This window comes from Cynocephalus volans, chromosome 3 (genome assembly GCF_027409185.1).
Source record: "Cynocephalus volans isolate mCynVol1 chromosome 3, mCynVol1.pri, whole genome shotgun sequence".
NCBI lineage: Eukaryota > Metazoa > Chordata > Mammalia > Dermoptera > Cynocephalidae > Cynocephalus > Cynocephalus volans.
Genome location: NC_084462.1, coordinates 17707396 through 17731757, shown reverse-complemented (window position 1 = coordinate 17731757; position 24362 = coordinate 17707396). Strand labels below are relative to the sequence as shown.

Sequence of the window (24362 nt, the reverse complement as noted above, 5' to 3'; positions counted from 1 at the left end):
TCCGCGCAGGCGCATGGTCGCCCCGAGCTCGCGAGGCGCAGGCCACATCCGGGGCTCGGCGGGTCGGGCGGCGCGGTTGCCATGGAAGCGGGGTCGCGCGCCGTCGCGCGGGCAGGCCCAGAGGCTGCTGGCAGCCTGGGAGGCCCGCGGAGCCCAGGACTCAGACGGCTGTTCCCGAGGCACTGAGGGGCGGCCGGGCAGAGCCGCCACTATGTCCCTGGGCACCGGGGAGCAGGCCTCAGAGACGGTAAGGACCGGCCGGCGGGCTCCCTCGCTGCCCCCTGCACTCGCCGGTGCACGCTCGACGGGCCGGCCGCGGGGCTAGGGGCGCAGAGCTGGCGGGCGGGCGGCCGAGGGGGCGGCCCCGGGATTGTGGGTCCGGGCGGCCGCGAGACCTCCTCACGTCCCCGCCGCCCCCCGAGCTCCGGGGCCTCGCGCGATGGCCTGGCCCGGGGTGGGAGGACGGAGGGCGCAAGCCGGCGGCCGCCGAGTAACAGCTGCCATTATTGTTACCGCATAAGAGCGGATTTCAGGCCCCCGCCCCGCGTGGGGCCCGGCCGGACGGCTGCCGCTGCCTCCCCCGCGCCCCCAGCCGCTTCCAGATCCCGCCCGTCCTTGCAGAGGCCGCCGCTTCCAGGAAGCCCTCCTGGACGCTGCGCCCTCGCTGCACAGCGCCTTTGAGTGTGCGGCCGTGGCCCACCGGGTGTCGGGAGTTCACTGTGTAAGTGCCTCGGGGCGGCTCCGCTGGAGACACCCCGGAGCCCGGGCCGAATCGAGGCCGGGGGCCACGCACCGGCCAGCTGGCCCCAAACAATTGGGGTGTGAAAGAGGAAGCCCCAGGCTCTGGGAACCCAGCCTGCTCAGAGGTTTTCTGGAGGAGTGATGCCCAAGTTGAGCCCCTAGGGTAAGAGTAAATGGGTTGTCGGTTTGTTCGTCCTTCGTCCTTCGGTTTGTTTCTTGGCCAAGTACACGCCTGCTTTGTGATGGATATAAATGTGAATAAGCAGCATTCCAGTGGGGGAAGAACAAGGCAATAAACAGATAATTAAGATCATTTAAAAATGTGAAAGTGAAAAGTACCATGCATAAATAAAACAGGCCCATGTAACGGAAGTGGGGTTTGGAGAGGGCTGCTTTAGATCGGATGCTGGGAACAGTCTCTCTGAGATGTTGACAATTGCCCTGGATCTCAAGACAAGGAGGCAACCTGGTAAAGATCGAGAGCAGAGGGAGCAGCACGTGCAAAGGTCCTGAGGTGGGAAAGTGTGGTGTTTTCAAGGGACTGAAAGAAAGCCGTTGGGATCACGTTGGGGGAAAGGAGAGTGGATGGAAGGAGAGCATGGGCCTCGTGATGGAGAGCCTTGCAGGCCATGCAAGGAATTTGGATTTTACTGAGGGTGTAGGGAAGCCTTTGGAAGGTTTCACACCAAGAGAACTGTGCTCACTGCTTTTTTCTCACTGAAACTGCAGAGCTCAGCAGGGCTGCACCAAGCTTACCCAGAGTAGGGGCTCGGTGCTGCTGGCCAACTTGGAGCAGCTGAAGTTTCCTACTTGTCCGTCAAGGCACCGAGTCCTGCCCCATCTGGAGGACTTGCCTGTCTACACTGGCCCTAGGTTACTCCTCCCTCATCTTTGAGAAAAATACTGCTTGTGTTGTGATTATAAAAATAATTCATGCCCATTATAGAAAATTTGGGAAATTACAATAATCTGGCCACCTACAGAAAACCACAGTTAACATTTGGTGTATTCCTTTTTAATATTTTTCCAATGCATCTTTTTTTCCATACACTTTTTAAAATTGAGATCATGTTATATTGTTTTGCAACCTTTGCCATTTACTTTGTTGTTAGCATTTCCCATACCCGCACATTTTCAAGAACATAATTTTTAAAATTCTAACCCTGTTTTATTCATTTTCCTGCTTTTACTCTTTTAGGCTTTCACTTTTTTGCTATTAGAAACAATGTTACTATGAACATTCTTGCATATAATAAAGATTTATTAAGCACCTTACACATGTCAAGCCCTGTACTAGACTCTGAGGACACGAAAACAAGTAAAGATCTGGTACCTTGGTCTCAAGGAATTCAGTCTTGTGGGAGAGACTCGTGCAAAGCTCTCTTGGCATTTAGGAAACTCTCAGCCCGTAGCCCAAGCCACCTAACTTGTGGTTTTTCTGCTGAGCTTCTATTTATGCTCCTAAATCAGACAAGAACCTCTTGAGGGCAGGGACTCTGTCCAGTTCATCCATTTCACCAAGTCCCTAAGAATAGAATTCCTCTGGGCTTGTTCAGTAACCTTTAAGAGCACCTACTATGTGCCAGGGAGCTCACCAGCCATGGCTATAAGCAGGCCCAGCTGACCACAGTGAAGACCCACAGGGGTGAAGTGAAAACTAGGCATGGTCACCAATGAGTTAGGAGCCAACTTTTGTAAAGGGGTTCTCAGTTGCTAGAAAAGATAAGAAGAGCATTAAGAGCTTACTGTCTGTAAGGTTGTGTGTCATGTGCTTTACTACTCAAGACCTCTTGCTCACAACCACTGTGCTATCCTCCTCTCATCTCTTCTCCAATCTCACAACAACGCTGCAAGGGAGGCCTTGTTCCAATTGCAGTTTGCAAAACGAGATGCAAGCCCCAGAGAAGGGAGACTGGAGAAACTCATGTAACCATTTAGAGTTGAGGTCAGATCTTTGGACTCCAAATTCAGGCCTACCCACCCGCCTTTATTTTAAACATCATCAGATGTCTGTATTTTCTCTTCCATAAAACTCCAACAAATAGAATTCTCAGAACTCGAGGAATGAAACTGAGGAGATGTACTAAGGGACTAAGTAGGCAGACATGCTGGGTTTTGCCCTCCTATGAAACCCTGTAGCTGCTTTAAGGAATTCCTTCTGAAAACTAAAAAGTATATGAGGCATTTATCCCTCTTCCATCTAAATAAAATCAAGATTTTCAAATTCACGCACATTTTTGTCAGTCTTCTGTTTCATCCACAAGTTTGTCTGATTGGATCTGGTTGCTAGGAATGTCCAGAGTCAGAGAAAGAATAGGTTATGTCAGTGCTGGCTCATTCTAGGTAGCTAGACACCTGTATCTTGTTTAACTTTTCAGGGTTTCTTTTAACATATAAACCTTTAATCCATTTAAAGTTATTTTGGTATAAAGTAAAAAGGAAGCGTTCAACATTTTTTTTCCCAAATGGCCAGCCAGTTGTCCTAACTCCAAGTGGATTAACTCATTCTTTTTTCAAAAAAATCTTTATTAAAATATAATTCATATACCATAAAATTCGCTCATTTAAAGTGTACAATTTAGTAGTTTTGGTGTATTCATACAGCATCTTTTCATGTGCTAATTGCCCATTTGTTTATCTTTGAAGAAATATATATTTAGATCCTTTGCCCGTTTAAAAATGCGGTTGTGTAAGATGGCGGAATAGACGGTCCCCAGTGTCACTCTCTCCCACAAATCAACCAATTTACAACTATAAAAAAGCAACGACAGCCAAGCTGGGGCCGCTAGAGCTCAGGGGAAGAGGAGGAGAGATCTGCAGAGTGCACGAATGCGGGGGAAGCCACGATGAGAGAAAGAAAAAACTGCTCCGACCATTTGTTGCCACATCCACTTTTTTTTTTTTTTTTTTTTAAAAAGATGACCCGTAAGGGGATCTCAACCCTTGGCTTGGTGTTGTCAGCACCACGCTCAGCCAGTGAGCAAAACGGCCATCCCTATATAGGATCCGAACCCGTGGCCTTGGTGTTATCAGCACCGCACTCTACCCAGTGAGCCACGCGCCGGCCCTGCCACATCCACTTTAAGGCTGGAGCTGATGTGCACACGGAGCAAGAGCCGACAAAAGCTGCAGCTTTTTCGAATGGAGTTGCTTGGAGGCAGCAGGGAAAAAGAGGGCCTTGGTGGCCCCCAGGCCAGCAAGACCACTAATAGGGATCCTGTGGACCTACATAGGAGCAAGCAGCCACAACAACTAAAAAGAGGGAGCCACTCAGAGGCCAGTGAGTCATCACAAGGGACCAGCGCACGGCCCATCCCATGGGAAGTGTTTGCAGCACAGGTGGTGGGGGAAACCAGCCCACCAGAGGAACACTGGGACACAGCAAGGACAGCTGATCAGCCTCCCAATCAGCATAGGACCACTGAGAGGAGACTGGTCAGGAATATAGAATTGCATGGGGTGCAGTTTGATGAAAAGATTCAGTCCCAGATCAGAGTTTCTACACAACCCAGGTGCACTAGGTCTCTGGAAAGCCAGAAGTACCTATAAAGTCAACCATTATAACCTGAGCTGCACAAAAAACCTTCCCTAGGGAAACAGCAGCAAAGCAATAATTTAGCTCAACCACAGAGCTCAAGTACTGTTCCCAACAGGAAGTTCCCCCACTTTAGAAGTAAGCAGAGGACAGAAAGTTAGTTTCTGCCCAGGCACACTGCCAGCACCTCAGGGCCTGCCTGGGGACCTGAGGCTGGAGCCAGGCACTGGAACCCCTTCCCACAACCAGGCACACTGTCAGCGCCTTGGGGCCTGCCCAGGAGCCCGAGGCATGCAGACAGGGACTGGACCCCCCCCCCCCCCACAACCAGGCACACTACCAGCACCAAGGAGCATGCCAAAAACATCACCTCCATGTGGATGGCCCACCACAGCCACCATAACAACCATGGCTGCTGCAAAGGCAGCTAGATGCCAAAACCACCACATAGATGGTCCGCCAGCCACTGGAGTGCGTTGACACAAGGAGAGTCACCAGCAGAGACCAAAGAAAAGAAGAGGGTGTCTCTCTTCACAAAGCCCATTCCAGAGTGACCGAAGAAGCATCTGCTCTATGATAATATTGGGGGACCTGAACACACCTCTCAGCATTGGACAGATATCTAGGCAACAGATCAACAGAGTAACCATTACTCTTTCAGAAGGAGAGAAGAAATCTAGGGTAATTAGAGGGGGTAGCGGGGAGGGAGAGAGGGATAGGGAGAGATTGGGCAAGGGTCGTAAGGAATAGGTATGATTTGTAACAATATATATACTAGTAATATTGATTTGATCAACATATCTCAACATTGAACCCCCAAAATATGTATAATCAATTATGATTCAATAAAAATTTTTTAAAAAGAAAGAGAATTCCTCAAACCAAAAAAAAGAAATAAATTTTTAAAATAAAAATGGGGTTGTGTTTTTATTATTATAAGAGTTATTTATGTATATGATTTGCAAATAATTTCTCCCATTCTGTGGGTTGTCTTTATTTTCTTGCTTTTTATTTCCTCATTTGTTAGTTCTTTTTGGGGGGGGAGGGGATAATAAATTTTAGCTAGATTTTATTGACAGTGTAAGCCTCTGAGCCTGAAGCTTGCTCTCTCTGTTAAGAAGGGAGTTTACTTGGTGTCTTCACAGGGTCCATAGAGCCATCTCTCATGCAGTTCTTGTGCTTTACCACAGCCTTTAAGGGAGCATTTGCAGGGTTTACTGTGCCAGGGACTGTTGTGTACTCACAGTTCTGGTGGCTGGGAAGTCAAAAGTCCAGGGAACACATTTGGTGAAGGCTTTGGTGGTGGCGACGGTGACCCAGGGGTCTCACAAGGCAGAAAATGGCAGAGCAGAGAGAGCTATTTTCCCCTTTTTTTCTTTCATCACTTGTACTTTTAGAGTCACATCTGAGAAGCTATTGCGTGATCCAAAGTCACAGAGATTTATATGTTTTCTTCTAAGAGTTTTATAGTTTTATCTCTTACATTTAGGTCTATGGTCCATTTTGAGTTATTTGAGTTATTTTTTATGTATGCTGTAAGGGAGGAGTCCAACTTCATTCTTTTGCATGTGGATATCTAGTTGTCCCAGCACTATTTATTGAAAAAACTGTTCTTTCCCTGTTAGTCTTTGTACCCTTTTCAAAAATTGTTTGACCATAAATGTAAGAGTTTTGTTTCTAGACTCTCAGTTTTATTCCATTGATCTGTATGTCTGTCCTTATGCCAGTACCCACACTGTCTTGATTATTATAACGTTGTAATAAGCTTGAAATTAGGAAGTGTGAGTCCTGCAACTTTTCTTTTTTGAGATTCTTTTGGCTGTTCTGGGTCGCTTGAGTTGCCATGTGAATTTTATGAGCTGCTTGTCAATTTCTGGGGGGGGAACCCTGGAATTTGATAGGGATAATGATGAATCTGTAGATCAATTTAGGGAGTATTGCAGGCCGAGCCCGTGGCACACTCGGGAGAGTGCGGTGCTGGGAGCGCAGCCACGCTCCCGCCGCGGGTTCGGATCCTATATAGGAATGGCCGGTGCACTCACTGGCTGAGTGCCGGTCACGAAAAAGACAAAAAAAAAAAAAAAAATTTAGGGAGTATTGCCATCTTTACAAAATATTAAGTCTTCTAGTCCATGAACATTGGATATCTTTCCATTTGTGTAGATCTTTAATTTCTTTCAACAATGTTTTGTATTTTTCATTGTACAAAGCCTGCACTTCTTTTATTAAATTTATTCCTAAGTATTTAATTCTTTTTTATGTTATCGTAAATGGAATTTTCTTTATTTCATTTAAGATTGTTTATTGCTAGTATATACAACTACAATTGATATTTTATACAAATCTCATATCCCACAAACTTGCTGAACTGGTTTATTAATTTTAACAGTTTTTAAGTAGATTAATTAGGGTTTCCTGTATAGAAGATCATGTTGTCTGTGAACAGAGACAGTTAAATTCTTCCTTTCCAATCTGGATGTCTTTTGTTTATTTTTCTTGTGTTAATGTCCTAGCTAGAACCTCCAGTATAATTTTAATTGAAGTGATGAGAAAGGATATCCTTGTCTTGTTTCTCATATTAGGAAGAAAATATTCAATCTTTGTCCAGTAAGTATGTGTTGCTCTGGATTTTTGTAGATGCCATTTATTAGGTTGAGGAAATTCTTTTTATAGTTTGTTGAGTATTTTATCATGAATGGGTATTGGATTTTGTCAAGTGCTTTTCTACATCTTTTGAGATAATCATATGATTTTTGCCATTTATTCTATTAACATGGTGTGTTACGTTGACTTATTTTTATATGTTAAACCAACTTTTGATTTTTTTTTTAATAACCATGTTTATTTATTTATTTATTTATTTATTTTGTCGTTTTTTTCGTGACCAGCACTCAGCCAGTGAGTGCACCAGTCAGTCCTATATAGGATCCGAACCCGCGGCGGAAGCGTCACCGCGCTGCCAGCGCAGCACTCTACCAAGTGCGCCACGGGCTCGGCCCCAACTTTTGATTTTTGATATAGATCCTACTTGGTTGTGCTGTGATTTTTTTTTTTTTTTTTGGTATAATCCTTTCTGTATGATGCCAGATTTAGTTTGCTAGTATTTTGTTGAGGATTTTTACATATGTATTAACAAGGAATATTGGCGTATAGTTTTCTTTTCTTGTGATATCTCTTTGGTTTTGGTATCAGGATAATACTGGCCTCATAGAATGAATTGGGAGGTATTACCTCCTTTTCTATTTTTTGGAAGAATTTATGAAGGATTGGTGTTATCTTTAAATGTTTGGTAGAATTCACCGGTGAGACCATGTGATCCTGGGCTTTTCTCTGTTTCTATAAGGTCAGTAGTGGTGTTCCTTTTAATTTCTTATTTTGGTAATTTAGTGTCTTCAGGTTTTTTTTTTCTTGGTCAGTCTGGCTAAAGTTTGTCAATTCTGTTGATCTTTTCAAAGAACCAACTTTTGGTTTCATTGATTTTCCTATTGTTTTTCTATTTTCTATTTCATTTCTTTACACTCTAATCTTTATTGTTTTCCTCTTTCTACTTGTTTTGGGTTTAGTTTTCTTAGAAGGGGGAATTTAGATTATTGACTTGAGATCTTTTTTATTATAGGAATTCAGAGCTACAAATTGTCCTCTAAACATTGCTTTTGTTTCTTAAGGTGCATGTTTAGGTTATTGATTTGACATGACCTTTTTCAACATAGACATAGCTGTGTGTTTCCCTTTCAGCCTTGCTTTAGACATATCTCATAAACTTTGATTTTTTTTAAATACTCATTCATCTGAGATATTGTCTAATTTCCCTTGTGATTTCTTCTTTGACCCATTGGTTGTTTAGGAATGTGCTGTGTAATTTCCACACATTTGGGAATTTACGAACTTTTTCTTTTGTTGATTTCTAATTTCCATTGTGTTTAGAGAACATACTTTGTATGATTTCTGTCTCTTAATTTATTGAGCCTTGTTTCAACAGCCTATCATATGGTTTATGTTTAATGTGCACTTCTGTTATTGGGCGGAGTGTTCTATAAATGTCTGTTGGGTTTATAATATTGTTCAAGTCTTAATTCTTTGTTTATCCTTTTCCTTTCTTTCTTTTTTTTTTTTTTTACCATACCCTGTCCAGTCCAAACCTTGCTACTTTGCCAATTCTGCCTAGTTGTTCTATCCATTAGGAGCCTGGTCCTCCCAACATCTTGATTTTGGACTTCTAGCCTCCAGAACTGTGAGACAATTAATTTCAGTTTTAAGCCACCCAGTTTGTGGTACTTTGTTATGGCAACTCTAGAAAACTAACACATGCCGCTTTCTCTCTCTTCTCTCCTTCTGGTACCTGGTACATGTATGTTTGTGCATGTGATAGTGTCCCACATTTCTCTGAGACTCCATTTTTCTTCATTCTTCTTTCTGTTCTTCAGATTGCACAATCTCTAGTGCTCTGTCTTCATGTTTGCTTATTTTACCTTTTGTCAACTCAAATCTGCTGGTAAGCTGACCTCTCATGAATTTTTCATTGTAGTTATTATACTTTTCAACTCCAGAATTTCCATTTGGTTCTCTTTATAATTTCTATCTCTGTTAATAGTCTATATATGCAGACACCTTGTCATCAGACCTTCCTTTAAATCCTTGGACATGGTCTTCTTTAGTTGTTTGAACATCTTTATAATGGCTGCTTTGAATGTCTTTGTTGGCTAAGTCCAACATCTTGGGCCCCTTGTTCTTATTGCCCACTTTTTTCCCCCCTCAGTAACACTTTCCTGTTTCTTTGTATGTCTCATAATTTTCCTGTTGAAAACTAGACATTTAGATACTGTATTGCAGCAACTTTGGATATTGTTCTCTCCTCCAGGAGCTTGATGTTGTTTGCTTGGTTGTTCATTTATTTGATTAGTGAGTTGGCTGAACTAACTGTGAAGTCTGTTTCCCCCACATTGTATAGCCTCTGATTCCTTGCCCATTTTTTTCCATGTCTTTATCTCTTAGCTTCGCTACCTACGGGTTACCCTTGGCTCACATAAGCCACTAGTTGGTCAAAGGTTGTGTTCAAGCCCCTTGGCCAGTTAGATTTTTTACCCTTTACCATTGGACATGTGTGTGGCTTAGAGGCTACTATCACAATTCAGAAGTTTATGTTTTTGCCCTTTGTTCAGCCAGGGACTAGGAGCTTGGGTTTTACCTGTCTGGTCTCTCCTGAAAGGGCATCACTGGACATTCACACAGTTTCTCAAGCTTCCAGGGATGTGTGTAATTATATTTTTAAGTCTAGCTTTCTAGGAGTTGCTCTTGGGTCAGAGTAGTTGATTGTCCAGCCAGTTTTTGGTCAGAGATTGTGCTGAAGCTCCTCGTACCAGAGGGGGTTTCTACCTTTTGTTGATCTCTGTGTGGCATGGGGAATGTTTCCAAGTCCACCCCATGTTCTGTTCTTAAGTGGCTTCCTACAGGCAGCCTCCCTGCTCCTTGAGGTTGGCTTTGACCCGAGGAAGGCTCTTTTGGGCTTTGTTAAATATTGATTGCTCTGCCTGCTGCTTTCTGCTACTATGGAGCAGTCATGGCTCATATGCTGCTTATTCTCACAGTTCTTACCCAGATTTTGTAGATTTTCTTGAATTAATCTTTCTTCATCACTCTACGCCTTTAGGTCAATTTCCAGAAACTTCAAATTAATTATTGGTTATAATTTTCTCTGTTAAATAGTTGTTTGTTGAGGATACGGTCCTCCAAGCTCCTCACCCCACCATTCTGGAAAACACCCTCCTAGATTAATTCATTCCTTCACACTTTTATCATATATGAATTCCCATGTTTCTGGATCTCTTTTTGGATACTCTATGTCTTTTTTTCTCAGTGTTTTAATTAGTGTGTGTATATATGTATATATGTATGCACACACACACGTGCATATATACACACACTTTTTTTTTTTAATGCTTTTAAAAGTGAGGAAGGAGAATGTGTTTTCCTTGGATAGATGCAGAAGCTGAGACTCAGAGGGTGTGACCAACATCACACAGCTGGTGTGGAGCCAAGTTGCTAATCCAGGTCTTCTTGGATTCTCCCACAGCTGACTGCTGGTCAGCCAATGCCCCACAGATTCCTGACACAGGATAAATGAATTTAATTTAGCGTAGAAATATGTGGCCGCCTTGGATAGTACTTGAAGAAGGTAGAATGAATTGGCCATTAATGTGGTTTTTTGCTTGTTTGTTTGAAAATTGTGCATGGTCGCATGCTGCTGACTAAAGGGGTGGATCCTTGGGCTGTTCTGTGATTTCAGATATTTACTGTATTTTACTTCTTCTGTCCCTTATAACTGGCAGGCTGGAGAGTAGCAAAGTTTGAAGGGGACTGATTGGGGGAGAAAACAGTAGTGAGGATAAGATCACTTTATTTTGTTCACTACACATAAAATCTCATTCCTTAGTTGAAATATCAAGTCATTGAGAAAGTTTTCAAGACTTTATTCAGAGCATGTAATAATGAAAAGTATTTACAAAAAACGTTGCTACTTTTCTCAGCAGTTTTCAGCAGGTTCTCATTGGTTATTGGTAGTTACATCCTTTATGATGCCTAAAACGCAGGCTATCGACTTGGCTTTTCTGATATTCCACTTAATATGTATATCTAATTTCTCGTCTTCCTTCTTAAATTTTGTATGTCATTTTAATATACTTCGTTAAATGAAAACTTCTCTCTATAATTCTCATATGCTGTTTATACCTTAAAATATCACCTGTTTAATGGCATCAAAAATCTAATAAGTCAGTGGCTGATTTTTTAAACAATTCTGTTTATTTGTGGGGTTTTTTTTGTTTGTTTGTTTGTTTGTTTGTCTTTTTTGTGACCAGCCGCACCATGCTCAGCCAGTGAGCGCACCGGCCATCCCTATATAGGATCCAAACCCGCGGCGGGAGCGCTGCTGCGCTCCCAGCGCTGCACTCTCCCGAGTGTGCCATGGGGTCGGCCCATCAATTCTGTTTATTTGGAATGCAGTATCTTCCCTTTGCCCCCCAAATCAAGTCACACTGCACTTTTAATCTAGGCTCTCCATGTTTAAGAGGAATGCAGTTTAAGAGTACCAAATAATTACAGTTGCACCATATCCATGTTATAGGGGGGCCATATATTTCTAATAAAATTTCAAACTGCTAGCAAAATTGTTGCTTAATGTACTGTTAACCTTGTAGAAAATATGTCTGCTTTTCAGAATGCAGGGAAGTCTCATTATGATACTATGTGGATTCAACTATACCAGGGACAGATTGCTGAAATGTAATTACTTTCACCACTCAGGTATAGCATTATTGGTTCATAATAGGGACATTCTGTCCTAACTTCCAGTATCAACATTAAAAATCACCTGTACAATATTCTGAAAAGAGTTTTAAACATTTTCTGCTTTCTCTCTTTTTTAGGATTCAAACCTGAGTGAGTTAACACAGAAAGTTCTCTTTTCTCCTTGGCATCCTAGTACTGAGATTAGATGGTGCAACTTTTATTTCACTTCCTAGGCCAGGGCAAAGTAACTGGAATAAGAAGGCAGGAACCTTAATAAGCCCAAATGTCTTTTCAACTCATGAAGCATGTATTAATAAGTATGTTTTTTAAAAAATGACTTTGACTTGTTCTTACCAGGAAACAGTTGCAGATTCATTGTGCTTTGATGCAAAGATGAGTAAGAGGTAGAACATTTAAACAATGTGAAAAATGAAATATTTTTATCAAGAACTGTTTCTCTATCAAAAGTACATGGCAATTCTGTGGAAAATAGTGTTGCCAGATTTGCAGACATGGAGTGTCCCTGGCAGGTGGGGTTTTTGTTTTGTTTCCTTACACCCTCTCCTTCCAGTGAGACTGAGCAAACTGGCTGCTGCCCGACTGAAATGTCCCAAGTTTACTTTGAATTGGATTCATTGGGTTTCTGTTTCAGCAGCTTTGGATGGGCTACTTTCACGTGGTATATCTGACTATTGGAAACCAAGCAGGTGCCTTAAAGTTACAATGTTTGCATCTCTTCTTCCAGGGAGATGACAGTCTATCTGCAGTTACCTTTGACTCTGACTTTGAGACGGTGAGTGTAATTAGGAGGCAGCAGTTTATTCTGGTGCTGGTTATTTTGCCCTTACAGATGTTACTTATACATGTAAAATAGGTCATTCTCCACAAGTGTGTTTAGAGATGGAAGACAAATTCTAAATGCTGCTTGGTGTTTGAAAAGTTTCAATCCCTAAGTTGGAGTTAAATAATTGTGATTACCATTTTAAAACTTACATCCATAAATTAAACCTGAGCAGGGTTCACTTGAAGCAGATTGCTAGTTTCTGTCCTGCATGTGGTTTTGGCTTGCACCCTCCAGCCCCCCAATCCTACACACGAGGGAGGAAGAGGAGCTCTGGGTGATGCAGTCCTGTGGCAGCTGCACTGCAGAGCTGAGTGATAGCCTGGCCTGACAGCCAGTCTCTGGAGCATGGGGAGCCAGCCTGGAAGGGAGTGCGGGCAGCAACAGTGGTTAGGTCCAGTGGCACACTGTGGCCCCCAACCTGGTCTCTCTGGGTTTGTTTGACAAGCTGTGCTGGGTAGAAAATGAAGCCTGCTAATTGCTCTTATAGTGGATAAGCAAAAGAAGTATGTCTTACCACACACAATTCTAGCAAAACCACAGCACACCAGCAAATCTCTATTCTACTTTAGCTCTATGGATGCAAGGGGGAGCTTCATGGGTCCATTGTCAAATTAAAGATTTTCCCTCCACATCACTGAGGACATTGGCCCAAGATACTCCCTGGAGGAGTAGGAATCTAAAATCAAACCCCCAGATAAAATTCAGCCTGCACAGAATGTAGAATTCATTGTTTCAGCTAGAGAGGAAGTAAGAGAATTGGCCATAATACGATTACCTTCTTGGTCTAGTGCAAAGCAGATGAGGAATATAAGGTTTGGAAGGGTTGTGTCATTTTCCCAGGCCACAGAACTAGTAAGTAGTAGAACCAAGTTTGTACCCAGCTCTGCATTTGGCATCTTGCTTGTCGTGGGACATAGTCTTTCAGACAGGGTCGTTCCCTCACTGGACTTTAATTCCTTAATGGGATTTGCAGTTGACTTACTTACAAGGGTTTCATCTTGCTAACTCTACCTGAGTGGAGCACCCGTGCTCCAGAGATGGCTATGACAGTTTGGGTGGGAGAAGGTATGCCATTTGCCATGGGATCTTCAATCTGAATGTTAACACCCGGCCCTTTGGTTTTCTGTGATTAGAACTCGTGCCGGGAGGGCTCCATGGTGTCCGAGCTCAGCCTCGAGCACTAAACGGATTGCAGTGTCCTGGGGTCAGCCACCTGGGCCCTGCATTTCTTCCTCTGCTCCAACTCTGCTTATGTCTCAGCTGTGTTCATTTCCTGTCTCGCTCTTACACTATTGCTGACGCATTCTGAACCTGTCTGTGTTTCACGATTGGGACCACTTTGCTAGCTCAAGAAAGCCCATCATTCTTTACATTGTTTCTTCTTTCTTTCAGAAAGCAAAAAGGAAAAGTTTCCACAAACCCCCACCCACATCACCAAGTAAGTATGACCAGGCCTCTCTTTCCCTCTCATTTCCACATTTTAACTCTGAACTGTTTTTTAAAAGCTGCCCTTCCCTGGTGTCCTGGGAGAAAGATGAAGGATGTTTTCTTCTTTGTATTGTTAAGATAGTTGAGACACAGCACTTCAGCCGGTTTGGCCCTGTTTATATTGGGCTCTCAGGAGCATGCAGTCCTGCAATCCCGCCTGTCCTAGAGCTACAAGCCCGTCTTTGGGGCTGAGGCTCCCGAGAAGGCCCCAGCCACCGTCCCACAGAGCCTTCTACAAGACACAGTGCTTTCTGGCCTTTTGTTTTCTCTTTCTGTTGCTTTCTCCCAAATTGCTTAACTATTCAGAACGCTGCCAGAGTCAGAGGATTTTTTTAACCTCGGATTTGTTCCTTAAGAGTCAAAGCTGCTCATGTGGGTCCTGTACTGAGAAAGTATAAACGTTTCAAGACAGATGGAAAGTTTGCTTTTTTTTCCTTTTGGAATTACCCAGGCTTATTTTGCTGCCAGGATTATTCCCTTCCTCATCCTCAGCAGGAAGAGGGCAGCTTTGTCCACCTTCCTTGGCAGTGGCCGAGGAGGCAGCTGCCTGTCCGGGAGGACATTGTAGAGATGGGGTTAGTACAGATGGCTGTGAGGCCTCTCATTTTGTCTCTGTCGTTCTAACATCGCTCTAGTGCACAGTGATCCATATGCCTATCTTACGTTTACAAATGTGTTTATGACAAACTGTAAATCCTAGACTGACTGCTTTTTGCTACCCAAAAACCTGTGGCCTTCCTTGACTTATCATCTGTATATGTGTGTGTATATTTTTATATACATTTATCATATATTTCAAATATATTGAGTTATATATATGACACACTCAAAGAATACAAATGAACTTTCCTATTAGCCTAAGGAAAATGTAATTAGAAAGGTAAATTCCTGTAATGAAAAGAATGCATGTTATATATTACAAATAAATATGAACATTAGAAATACATCGTCTACTAGTTTGGATTTTTGATGTCCTCACTCTCCTTCTATGGAGAAATTGAGAATTGATATAAAGCAAAAGTGTGGATGGTTGTGCTTTAAACCTTTTCATTTTAGAACCATTTTGTCCATATCCTTTTTAGTTTGAAGGCAACTAAGGTAAATATTTACTCATCTTTCATTTACTGAAAGTCATGAATTTCAAGTGCTGAAAATAGTAATCCAACACTTGAAAATAGTAATCCAGTTATGTTTATCTTGATTTCTGTAGATGTCAGAATTGTTTTCCTGGCACGTAGAGTGGCCAGAGCCTGAGCCTGGCAGATCGGCTGCCTGCCTTCACCCTGCAGCCATGCCGCCTTCTGGGGCCCTCCAGATCCAGTGCTCTCATGCTGTTCCTCAGAGCCTTGCTCTCAGCCTGGCCATATTCCTTCCTCTCCCTTTGCATGAAGCTCACTTAGCCCTCTCACGCTGTTCCCCAGATCTCAGCTCCAGTCTTGCTTCCTCAGGGACACAGGCCTGGCTCCTAGACCAGGGCTAGCCCTGTCACCTGCTTCCCACGTCCTCATAACACTCACTCAGGACCTCTTTTTTTGTCTGCATTTCAAATGCTATGAGAGTAGGGACCGTGTCCATCCTGTTCACTTAATAAATGTTTTTCTTGGGTGCCTAGTCAATTTGCATATAGGTTTGTAGTTTCCAAAGTGTTCTGAGGTTTGTCATCCTCCTAGCCGCTCAGCGAGGAAGAGGAGGCAGGCGATGAGGTTTCCAGTCTTTCAGAGCTGGTGATTTTCCAGGCAGTTTCAAACACCACCATATTTCCACCATCCTATTCTCATTTTTTTTCTTCTTCCTTCGCAGCTTTTGCCCATCTGCACACACGTTTTCCTGAGGAATCCTTACTGTTCGTGATAAATCCACATATATTCAGGAGGGAAATGTAGTTTGTGGTGCTTTTTTTTTAAATCATGAATTTATAAATGACAGCGTAAATGAATATTTAAAGTTTGGAAGGCCTTCAGAGTATCTCGGAGGTGGGATGAGTGAAAATGCAAGGTCTTGTGTGTCTTTGTTCCCTTGTTCTCAATTATAATGGGAGATTTTCCATAAATGTGAAGCCATGGAAAAAACTTAGAAATTTAAACAATTTAAATATATTAGACTTAAGTGTTCAGGACCTTCTACAGATATAAATTTTGTTAAGATATATAAGAATGTTTTATGAGTGCCTTAGTTTTTGCATAAATTTGTCATATTTTACATAATTAAAGAGGCGAAATCCCAGATAAAAACGAATTTTAAAATGTTTCTTTGGTTTCTATAACAAAATAAAAAGTGCCCTGGAAATTTATAATTTTTATTTCTTCTAGATATTTTATATATTAAATTCTAAACATTGCTATGTCATTATGTACCAACATGAAAAAACATTTACAATGTTAAATATATAAGATACAAAATTATATGTTCACTGTGATTGGGACTATGTAAAAATATATACCTATCTGAAAAAATTGGATGGGAAATGAAATATTATAACATTGGCAGAATTATTCATATTTTGATTTAAAATTTCCCATTATGTTATTTCTTTATAATAAAAATTTACAAAGAAACGTATGTGTGTGTGCCTGTGTATAAAATAACTGTATTTTTTAAAATTTTTGCCAGAATGTTTTTATCCAGAGTCATCATACCCTTGTGAATATTTTAGTTTACTATTTTTGTCTTTCCAAAGCACATATGTTGAGGGGCATTGATATTTTGGGACTCTGAAACCATGTGTTGGCTTTTTAGAGTCACCTTATCACTCCAAGCCGAGAAAAGTAGCATCCTGGAGATCTCTCAGGACAGCAGGGGGCATGCCTCTGGGTAGCAGAACGTCCTTAACCCCACAGAAGCTGTGGCTGGGAACTTCTAAACAAGGTATGTGGTTGCTCCAATGAGGCCTTGCTTGCTTGAGAGGAGTTTTAGAAATTGCAAAGGATGATTTGAGACTAGAGTTTTTAATATTACTTGTTTGAATTACATTATTTTTAATCTTCTCAAAGACGTTGAGTATGCGCATCATGGTTTTTGCATCAGGTATAATTGTGTTTTCCGTGGTTTCACAAAAGTGATGCTTTAGCTTCTTTTGCTCTCATGATGCCAGCAGTGGTGTGTTAGACCCAGCTCCTACTGGCTTGCAAGAGCCAACTCTTACATTTTGGGGAGTTTTGTGAGCTGGTCAGTGTCATACTGGCAGCTTGAAATTGGATGTGGTGGGAATATTTTTATGGTGGAAATGGGCAAATGCTACAAATCAGGGCTTTATCAATTTGTTTTTTGAGAGCTGGTTGTTAAATATTTATCAGCACAGCAGTGACTGCTGGGTATCTGCTGGGTGACTTTAGCTTTCTTCAACCCAGGAAGGATGATTATTAGAAACACAACCCTCGACTGTGTTTACTTGTACCTTTTTAAATCAATAAATCATATTAAATCCATGCACATTCAAACCAGGAAGTCTGACCCAACCCCTGAAATCAAACTTCACCCTGGAGCATGCATGGACCAACCCCCCAAGCAGCACTCCCGACTACCTGACAGAAGCTTTAAGAATGAAGAGGTCAAATCTCAGGCGTTCTGCCAGCAATGGTGAGCATGTTGATGCTGACAAGGTCATGACTGAGGAAACACAGAAAGGAAAATCTTTTGGATTTGAGGTGTCCTTTGTCACAGTGAGATTTTTGGCTTCATGTACAAGCTCCATCAGTAGGACATTTTGGAATATCGTGAGGACAGTGACTTGTGAAAGTCCATTCTGCCCTCTTAGAAAGTAGCTTTTATAGTGTATATAGTAACATCTTGCCAGGCTTCAATTGTGCCTACCTCCTTAAATTTAGGGTCTTATTTAAATTTATTATATAAACAATATTAGAAACAGAAAATAAATTGCAAATAATAATAAAAAGTCTGAATCTCAACAAAAACAATCTGTTTGTTTTAATTTTTCTGTATTCCTCTCTAGCCTTTATCCGTGTGTTTTTTATGTAGCCTCTTCTTGCAGACCTCCATAAGGAAAAACAGCTTCCACCTTCTCACTGTACCCCAAGAGTTGATTACCTTCCTGCTTTTACTGGTTAGAGTTTATATTTAGTCTTAAATATTTTAGATTCCTAATATATTATGTATCATATTAAAACCAAAGTAAAACTTTACTGCTTTTCATTGGAATAGGTATTGAGATGCTGTGTGCATTTTTTGTCTCTGGTTTGGGTTCTGTTTGCTATTTAAAATCTAAACGTATCACTTCTCCTTTTGCAACTTCCTTCTTTAATTCTTTTACTATGCAGTCATGCATTGTTTAACAATGGATACGTTCTGAGAAATGCATCATCAGGCAATTTTGTCATTGTGTGAACATCATAGAGTATACTTACACACACCTAGATGGTATAGCCTATGTACACACCTCGGCTATATGGTATAGCCATTACAGTCTTATGGGACCACTGCTGTACATGTGGTTTATCGTTGACCAAAAGGTCCTTATATGGTGCATGACTGTACTTAAACTCTGTGTTTACATCTTTATTTTTCTTTTGCTTCATCTTTCTATATCACTACCATTTTTGGTTTCCTTGCTTTTTGGGAAAGTGTTATTACGATCAAGCTGAAAACATTGAAATTCTTTGCTCTTTTTTTTATTTTCTCTCATTTTTTAAAAGATAATTTTATTAACTTCCAGGTTTTCCTTAAGGTGTAGCCAAGAATCCATTCTACTGTTCAGATAACCTTTTAAGAGATTTCTGTATCGTTCTCTAGGTCATGTCCCTGGGATTCTTGTCTACAGAGAGAAAGAAGATATGTATGACGAGATTATTGAGTTGAAGAAGGTAGTGTTTCTATCTGTTCTTTATTGGTTTTAAATAGTAAAAGCCTTCTATAACAATGGATTAAAAAATGAGCATCTGTGCTGGGATGTATCCATATAGAAAGAACATGAGCTTTAGGGCCACACCTGAGTTTGAACCCTGGCCTGGTGCCTTAGGAGCTGGGTAACCCTGGTTACATAAAGGCCTGTAGCACCAGCTACATAAAAGGCAACGTGGTTTTATGTAACATCAGTATATAAAATAAGAAAAGTTTATATTCTGTCTTGCACTACTCCTCTAGCATATTGGAGAAGACTGAGTAAGGACTGGATTAACTTCAGAGTCCCTTTGCATCCTGAAATTTGATATTATGATAAGGTCATTTAGCATTGTCAGTAACCTTCCATTCTTGAAATACTTTAGTGTTATCAAGACATTTCACATGCCTTTCTCAGTTGATCTCTACAGAAGCTCTGTGAGATAGGCAGGGCCAGTTGTTACAGCTATTATCTAGTGATGCATTTCAGGCTCAGAGAGATTGGTCATCTCTCCAGTATTAACCAGTAGCAGAATCAGGATTCAGTCACCTGCCTCCCAAAGTCATGACTCTTCTTATTACCCCATTCTCTCTTCCATTCACTAAGGTGTAAATTGCACTGAAATATATCATCATGCTGACCACCACCACTATTATCACACTGGTTTTTAATATCCATAAATATTTTTGTGCCCCTGGAGAAATTATCTGGGTTCATTTTCTTCTGTAATTTTAGTCTGTTTATAGACCTAGTATCCCTGCCAGTTGAGCTGCATCTGAAGGACTGTGTTCAGTCAGGCCACCAGAGGTTAAGCAGGACATTTGGCAGCTGTCATGCCCAGAACATGGTGAGGAGTCTGGAAGCTGTCTCACTGGAGGAGCACAGGAAGACACTAGGACAAACTGGTGTAGGCCATTATGTAAAAGGCAGAGTCCTCTTTTGGTCCGGAGGGAACATTCGGATTTTAAGTCACATGAGAAGAATGCTCTAACCACAAGAGCTTTCTAACAGTGAAAGTGCTGCCTGAGGAATAAGTATACTCCCTGTCCTTAGAGATTTTAAGCAAAGGTCAGACAACTACCTGTCAGGGATATTATAGAGAGAATTCTCATTTTGGTTGGAAGACTGTACTAAATGAACTCTGGGAGTCCCTGAAACTCTGAATAATTGTCACAGTAGTGCTCTTGGAAGGAATCTTCTTGGGGCTAGAAATGGGTCTCTGGGTAAAATGATGCTGACTCTTTTCAACTTACCATTATGGATTTCTGGATAAAGTCAGCCCAGACTTCCAAATTCAGAAAGAAGAGAATTTTGTTTTTAGTACTCTGTTGCTGTGGGATCTTGAGCATCAGTGTAGGGTTTTTTGTTTGTTTGTTTAATTTATTTTTTTATGGTAGGCAATGCCTCAGTTTCCTATTAAAAAATGGGGATAATAACAGTACCAATTTTATTATATGGATTTAATAAAATAATCCATAAAAGTTCTTCAGTGCAGTGCCTGATATATAGTAAGGAATCAATAAGCATAGACCATTTTTTAAAAAACTTATTTGAAATAATTAGATTACCAGGAAGATGCAAAGATAGTATAGAAATGTCCCTTGTACCCTTCACCCAGTCTTCCCCCAATGGTTATGTCTTACATTACTGTAGCACAGTATCAAAGCCAGAAAATTGTCATTGGTACAGTGTGTGTGTGGTTCTATGTCATGTCACAGGTATAGATTCATATACACACCACTGCTATCGAGATGCAGAACTGTCCCATCACCACAGAGATGTCCCTTGTGCTGCCCTTTCTAGTCACGTGCACTCCCCTCTCTTCTCACCATCCTAACGCCTCACAACCATTAATCTTTTCTCCATCTCTATAATTTTGGTATTTTGGTAATGTTGTATAAATGGAATCACATGTGTAACCTTCTGAGGTTGGCTTTTTCACTCAAGGTAGCCCTTGAGATCCTTCCAAGTTGTTGCGTGCGTCAGTAGTTCTTTCTACTCAGCACTGCTTTAGCTAAGTCCTATAAATTTCAACATGCTGTGAATTTTTTTCATGTTGTATTTTCACTTTCATTTAGTTCAATATATTTTTTGTTTGTTTAAAACTCTTTGAGACATGATTACTTGGAATTGTATTGTTTTGCCTCCAAATGTTTGGAAAATTTTCCTGTTGTTTTTCTGTTACAACTTCTAGTCTGATTGCATTGTGGCTATAGAACACTCTCTGTATCATTTCAATTCTTTTAAATTTATAGAGATTTGCTCTGTGGCCCAGAGTGTGGTCCATCTTGGAATATGTTCTGTAGGCATTTGAAAAGAATGTGTACCCTGTTGTTGTTGAGGAGAGCATTCTGTGAATGTCAGTTAGATACTGTTCAATGGTGTTGTTAGCTCTTATATATTCTTGCTGATTTTCTGTCTAGCTGTTTTATCAGTTGTTGAGAAGGTATTGAACTATCCCACTATAAGTGTGGATTTGTCTTTTTCTCCTTTCAGTTCTATCAGTTTTTGCCTCACATATTTTATAGCTCTGTTGTTTAGTGCATACATGTTTAGGACTGTTATGTCTTCTTGGTGGATTGACCTTTTAAATCATTATATAATGTCCCTCTCTGTTCTGGTAATTTTCTTTTTTCTGAAGTACACTTTATGTGATATTAATATAGCCATTCCTGCTTTCTTTTCATTAATGTTTACATGGTATCTCTGTTTACTTTCAACATACCTGTATCATTATGTTTGAAATGAGTTTTTTGTAAACAGCATATGGTTGGATCATGTTTTTTAAACCACTTTGCCAGTCTCTGTCTTTCAATTGGTTTGTGTAGGTTGTTTACATTTAATGTAATTAGTGATAGGTTAGGGTTGTGTCTCCCATTTTATTTTTTGTTTTCTGTTCTCTTGCTTTACATTTCTCTGTTTTCTTTTTCCTGTGTTACTGTAGCTTACTTGAACATTTTTAGAATTCCATTTTGATTTATCTATAGTGTTTTTGAGTATATCTATTTGTGTAGCTTATTTAGTAGTTGAACTAGGTATTGTATTACATATACATAACTTATCACAGTCTACTGATACTGACATTTTATCGGTTTGAGTAAAGAATAGAAACCTTACCTCCCTTTATGTCCCTTTACCCTCCTGTATTTATGTAAAATTGTCTTAAATTTTTCCTTTATATACCTTGAGAACCACAGTTTTATAATTTTTGCTGCAACCGTCAAATGTAATTTAGAAAACTCAAGAAGAGAAGGAAAATATGTTTACTTTTTCTGTTGTTCTTTCTTTCTTCCTGACATTCCAACCTTCCTTCTTTTATCATTTCCATTCTGTTTAGAGAACTTTTTAGCCGTTCTTTCAGAGTAGATCTGCTGGTGAAAAATTCTTTTCATTTTTCTACATCTGATAATATCTTCTCAGAAGACATTTCCCCTTCATTGTTGAAGGATATTCTCACTGACTGACAGTTCTTTTCTTTCATCCCTTGAAAAATTTTTTACTTTCTTCTGGCCTGCATGGTTTTGGGTGAGAAATTTGCTGTCATTTGAATTGTTTTTCCCTATAGGTGAGGTGTTGTTTTTCTCTCACTGCTTTCAATATTTTTTCTTTGTCTTTAGTTTTAGAAGTTTAGGGCCAGCCCGTGGCTCACTTGGGAGAGTGTGGTGCTGACAACACCAAGTCAACGGTCATCTTTAAAAAAAAAAAAGAGAGAGAGAGAGAAGTTTGACTACAGTGTGTCTTGATGTGGATTTCTTTGGGTTTATCTTATATGGGGTTTTCTCAGCTTCTTGAATATGTAAGTTCATTTTTTTTGTCAAATTTGGGAAATTTTCAGTCATTATTTCTTCAAATACTTCTTCAGCCCCACCAATTTTTATTACAGTTGCCCAAGTCTCTGAAGCTTTGTTCATTTTTTTCCTATCTATTTTCTCTCATTCATACTGGGTAACTTCCTTCGCTCTACAAGTTTACTTATTCTTTCTTTTGTCCTCTCTACTCTGCTATTGAGCCCATCACTGAGTTTTTAATTTTAGTTATTATATTTTTCAGTTCTATAATTTCCATTTGGCTCTTTATATCTTCTCTTTCTTTGCTGAGACTATTTTTTCATTAGTTTCAAGTGTCTTCCATAATTGGTTATTGAAGCATTTTTATAATGGCTGCTTTACGTCTTTGTCAGATTATTCTAACATCTGTGCCATCTTGGTGTTTAACATCTCTTAATTGTTTTTTCTCATGCAGATTAAGATTTTTCTGGCTTTTGATATAAAAAGTGATTTTGGTTGAAAGCTGGAAATTATGGGTGTTATGTCATCAGTCTCCAGCTCTTACTTATATCTTATGATTTAGCAGGCCTCTTCTGACAGTGCTCTGGTGGGTGAAGTGGGGACACCACCTCTTTACTGTCAAGTGGGGGCAGAAGTCCAGTTTCCCACTCAGCCATTATTGACACTCACATGGGGAGGGCTTCTCATTACTACTGGATAGGGTAGAAGTTCAGGCTCCTCAGTAGGTCTTTACCGATACCACCCTGGTTGGGTGGGGAGGACCACCTTATGCTGCTCTGCACATGGCCTGCACTGATGCAGGGGTGGCCTCCTTACCTCTGGGTGATGAAAGTCCTAACTCCCCACTAGGTCTGCTCTGGAGCCACCCCAGCAAGGAAGGGGAGGGGCACCTTGATGTAGCCTGGCAAGGGTAGACTCAGCCTTTGCTGGTAGGATGGGCCACTGTGTTTTCTGTTGGTTTCATTGGGGGTAGAGCAGTTATTCTATAAGTTTTCTGCCTTGTTAGGCTGCCCCTTTCCTGACTTTTTGGCTAGAGAGAAGAGGCTTTACTTGGGGCTCTTATTGTTTGTGCCCACTGGCTTTTGCAGGCTGTTGGCTTCTCCAGCACCCAGTCAGGATAAGGCAAAAAGAAAACTGAAAGAACTCCCTGCTGTGTCAGTCCTTGGGTTCGCTGCTCCCCAGCCTGTCGACCTTCTTCTCTCCACCTTTCACAATGTTCTTATGTTTGTTTTACATACATGGCCAGTTTTTAGTTAACAGGAGGAATAGGGAAAGTGAGTCTATTCCATATTTCTGGGAGTAGAACTTCCATTTTTAGGTTTCTTATCTTTTTTTCATGTTAACTCATTTATTCAGTAAACACTCATTGAGAGCCAATTATCTATCATGCTTCTTTAGTCTGTGGGTTTGTCTCTAGTGATAATGGCAGTCTGGCCAACTGTGGACGTGTGGCTGATGTGCCAAGCTGTCCCTCAGTGGAATGTATGCTTTGAATTGTCTTTCTGGGGGTGGCAGTGGTTTTTTGCTCAGACATTCGGTCTTTCTTCAGAGCCACCAGTCCGTTGGAAGGAGAAGCCCATTTGCACAAGATAACAGGCTAGTTCAGAGAAAGGCTGATGCTGGAAGCCAGTTAACTGGGGCATAACCCAACCTAGGCTTTTAACCTCCTGTTTTTTAGGCTTTTGAGTTTCACAGACTAGTAAAAAGTGAATGAGAACATTAAAAACAAAAATTAAGACTACCTTACTATCATCATTTCATAAAAGGACTATATAAGTCCAAAATAGTAAGAAGGGTATAATTTTAATATACAGGATAGTCATAGAAATTGAATAAACTTAGTTTAGT

The 24362-nt window shown here is 40.9% G+C and overlaps 1 protein-coding gene across 9 annotated transcripts in view; it reads left to right on the top strand.

Annotated features, from left to right (window-relative positions):
- Positions 1-24362, top strand: part of IQCE (IQ motif containing E) — a 60577-nt gene continuing 36215 nt past the window's right edge. For 8 of the 9 annotated variants that reach the window (XM_063089373.1, XM_063089366.1, XM_063089367.1 and 5 more), the window contains exons 1-6: positions 1-247; positions 12306-12353; positions 13797-13842; positions 16629-16757; positions 17334-17468; positions 18639-18709. In XM_063089373.1, the coding sequence (XP_062945443.1) occupies positions 14-247; positions 12306-12353; positions 13797-13842; positions 16629-16757; positions 17334-17468; positions 18639-18709 (663 nt within the window). In that variant the 5' untranslated portion in view covers positions 1-13. The remainder of the gene's footprint in view (positions 248-12305; positions 12354-13796; positions 13843-16628; positions 16758-17333; positions 17469-18638; positions 18710-24362) is intronic. The other variant, XM_063089370.1, reaches the window with a different exon arrangement.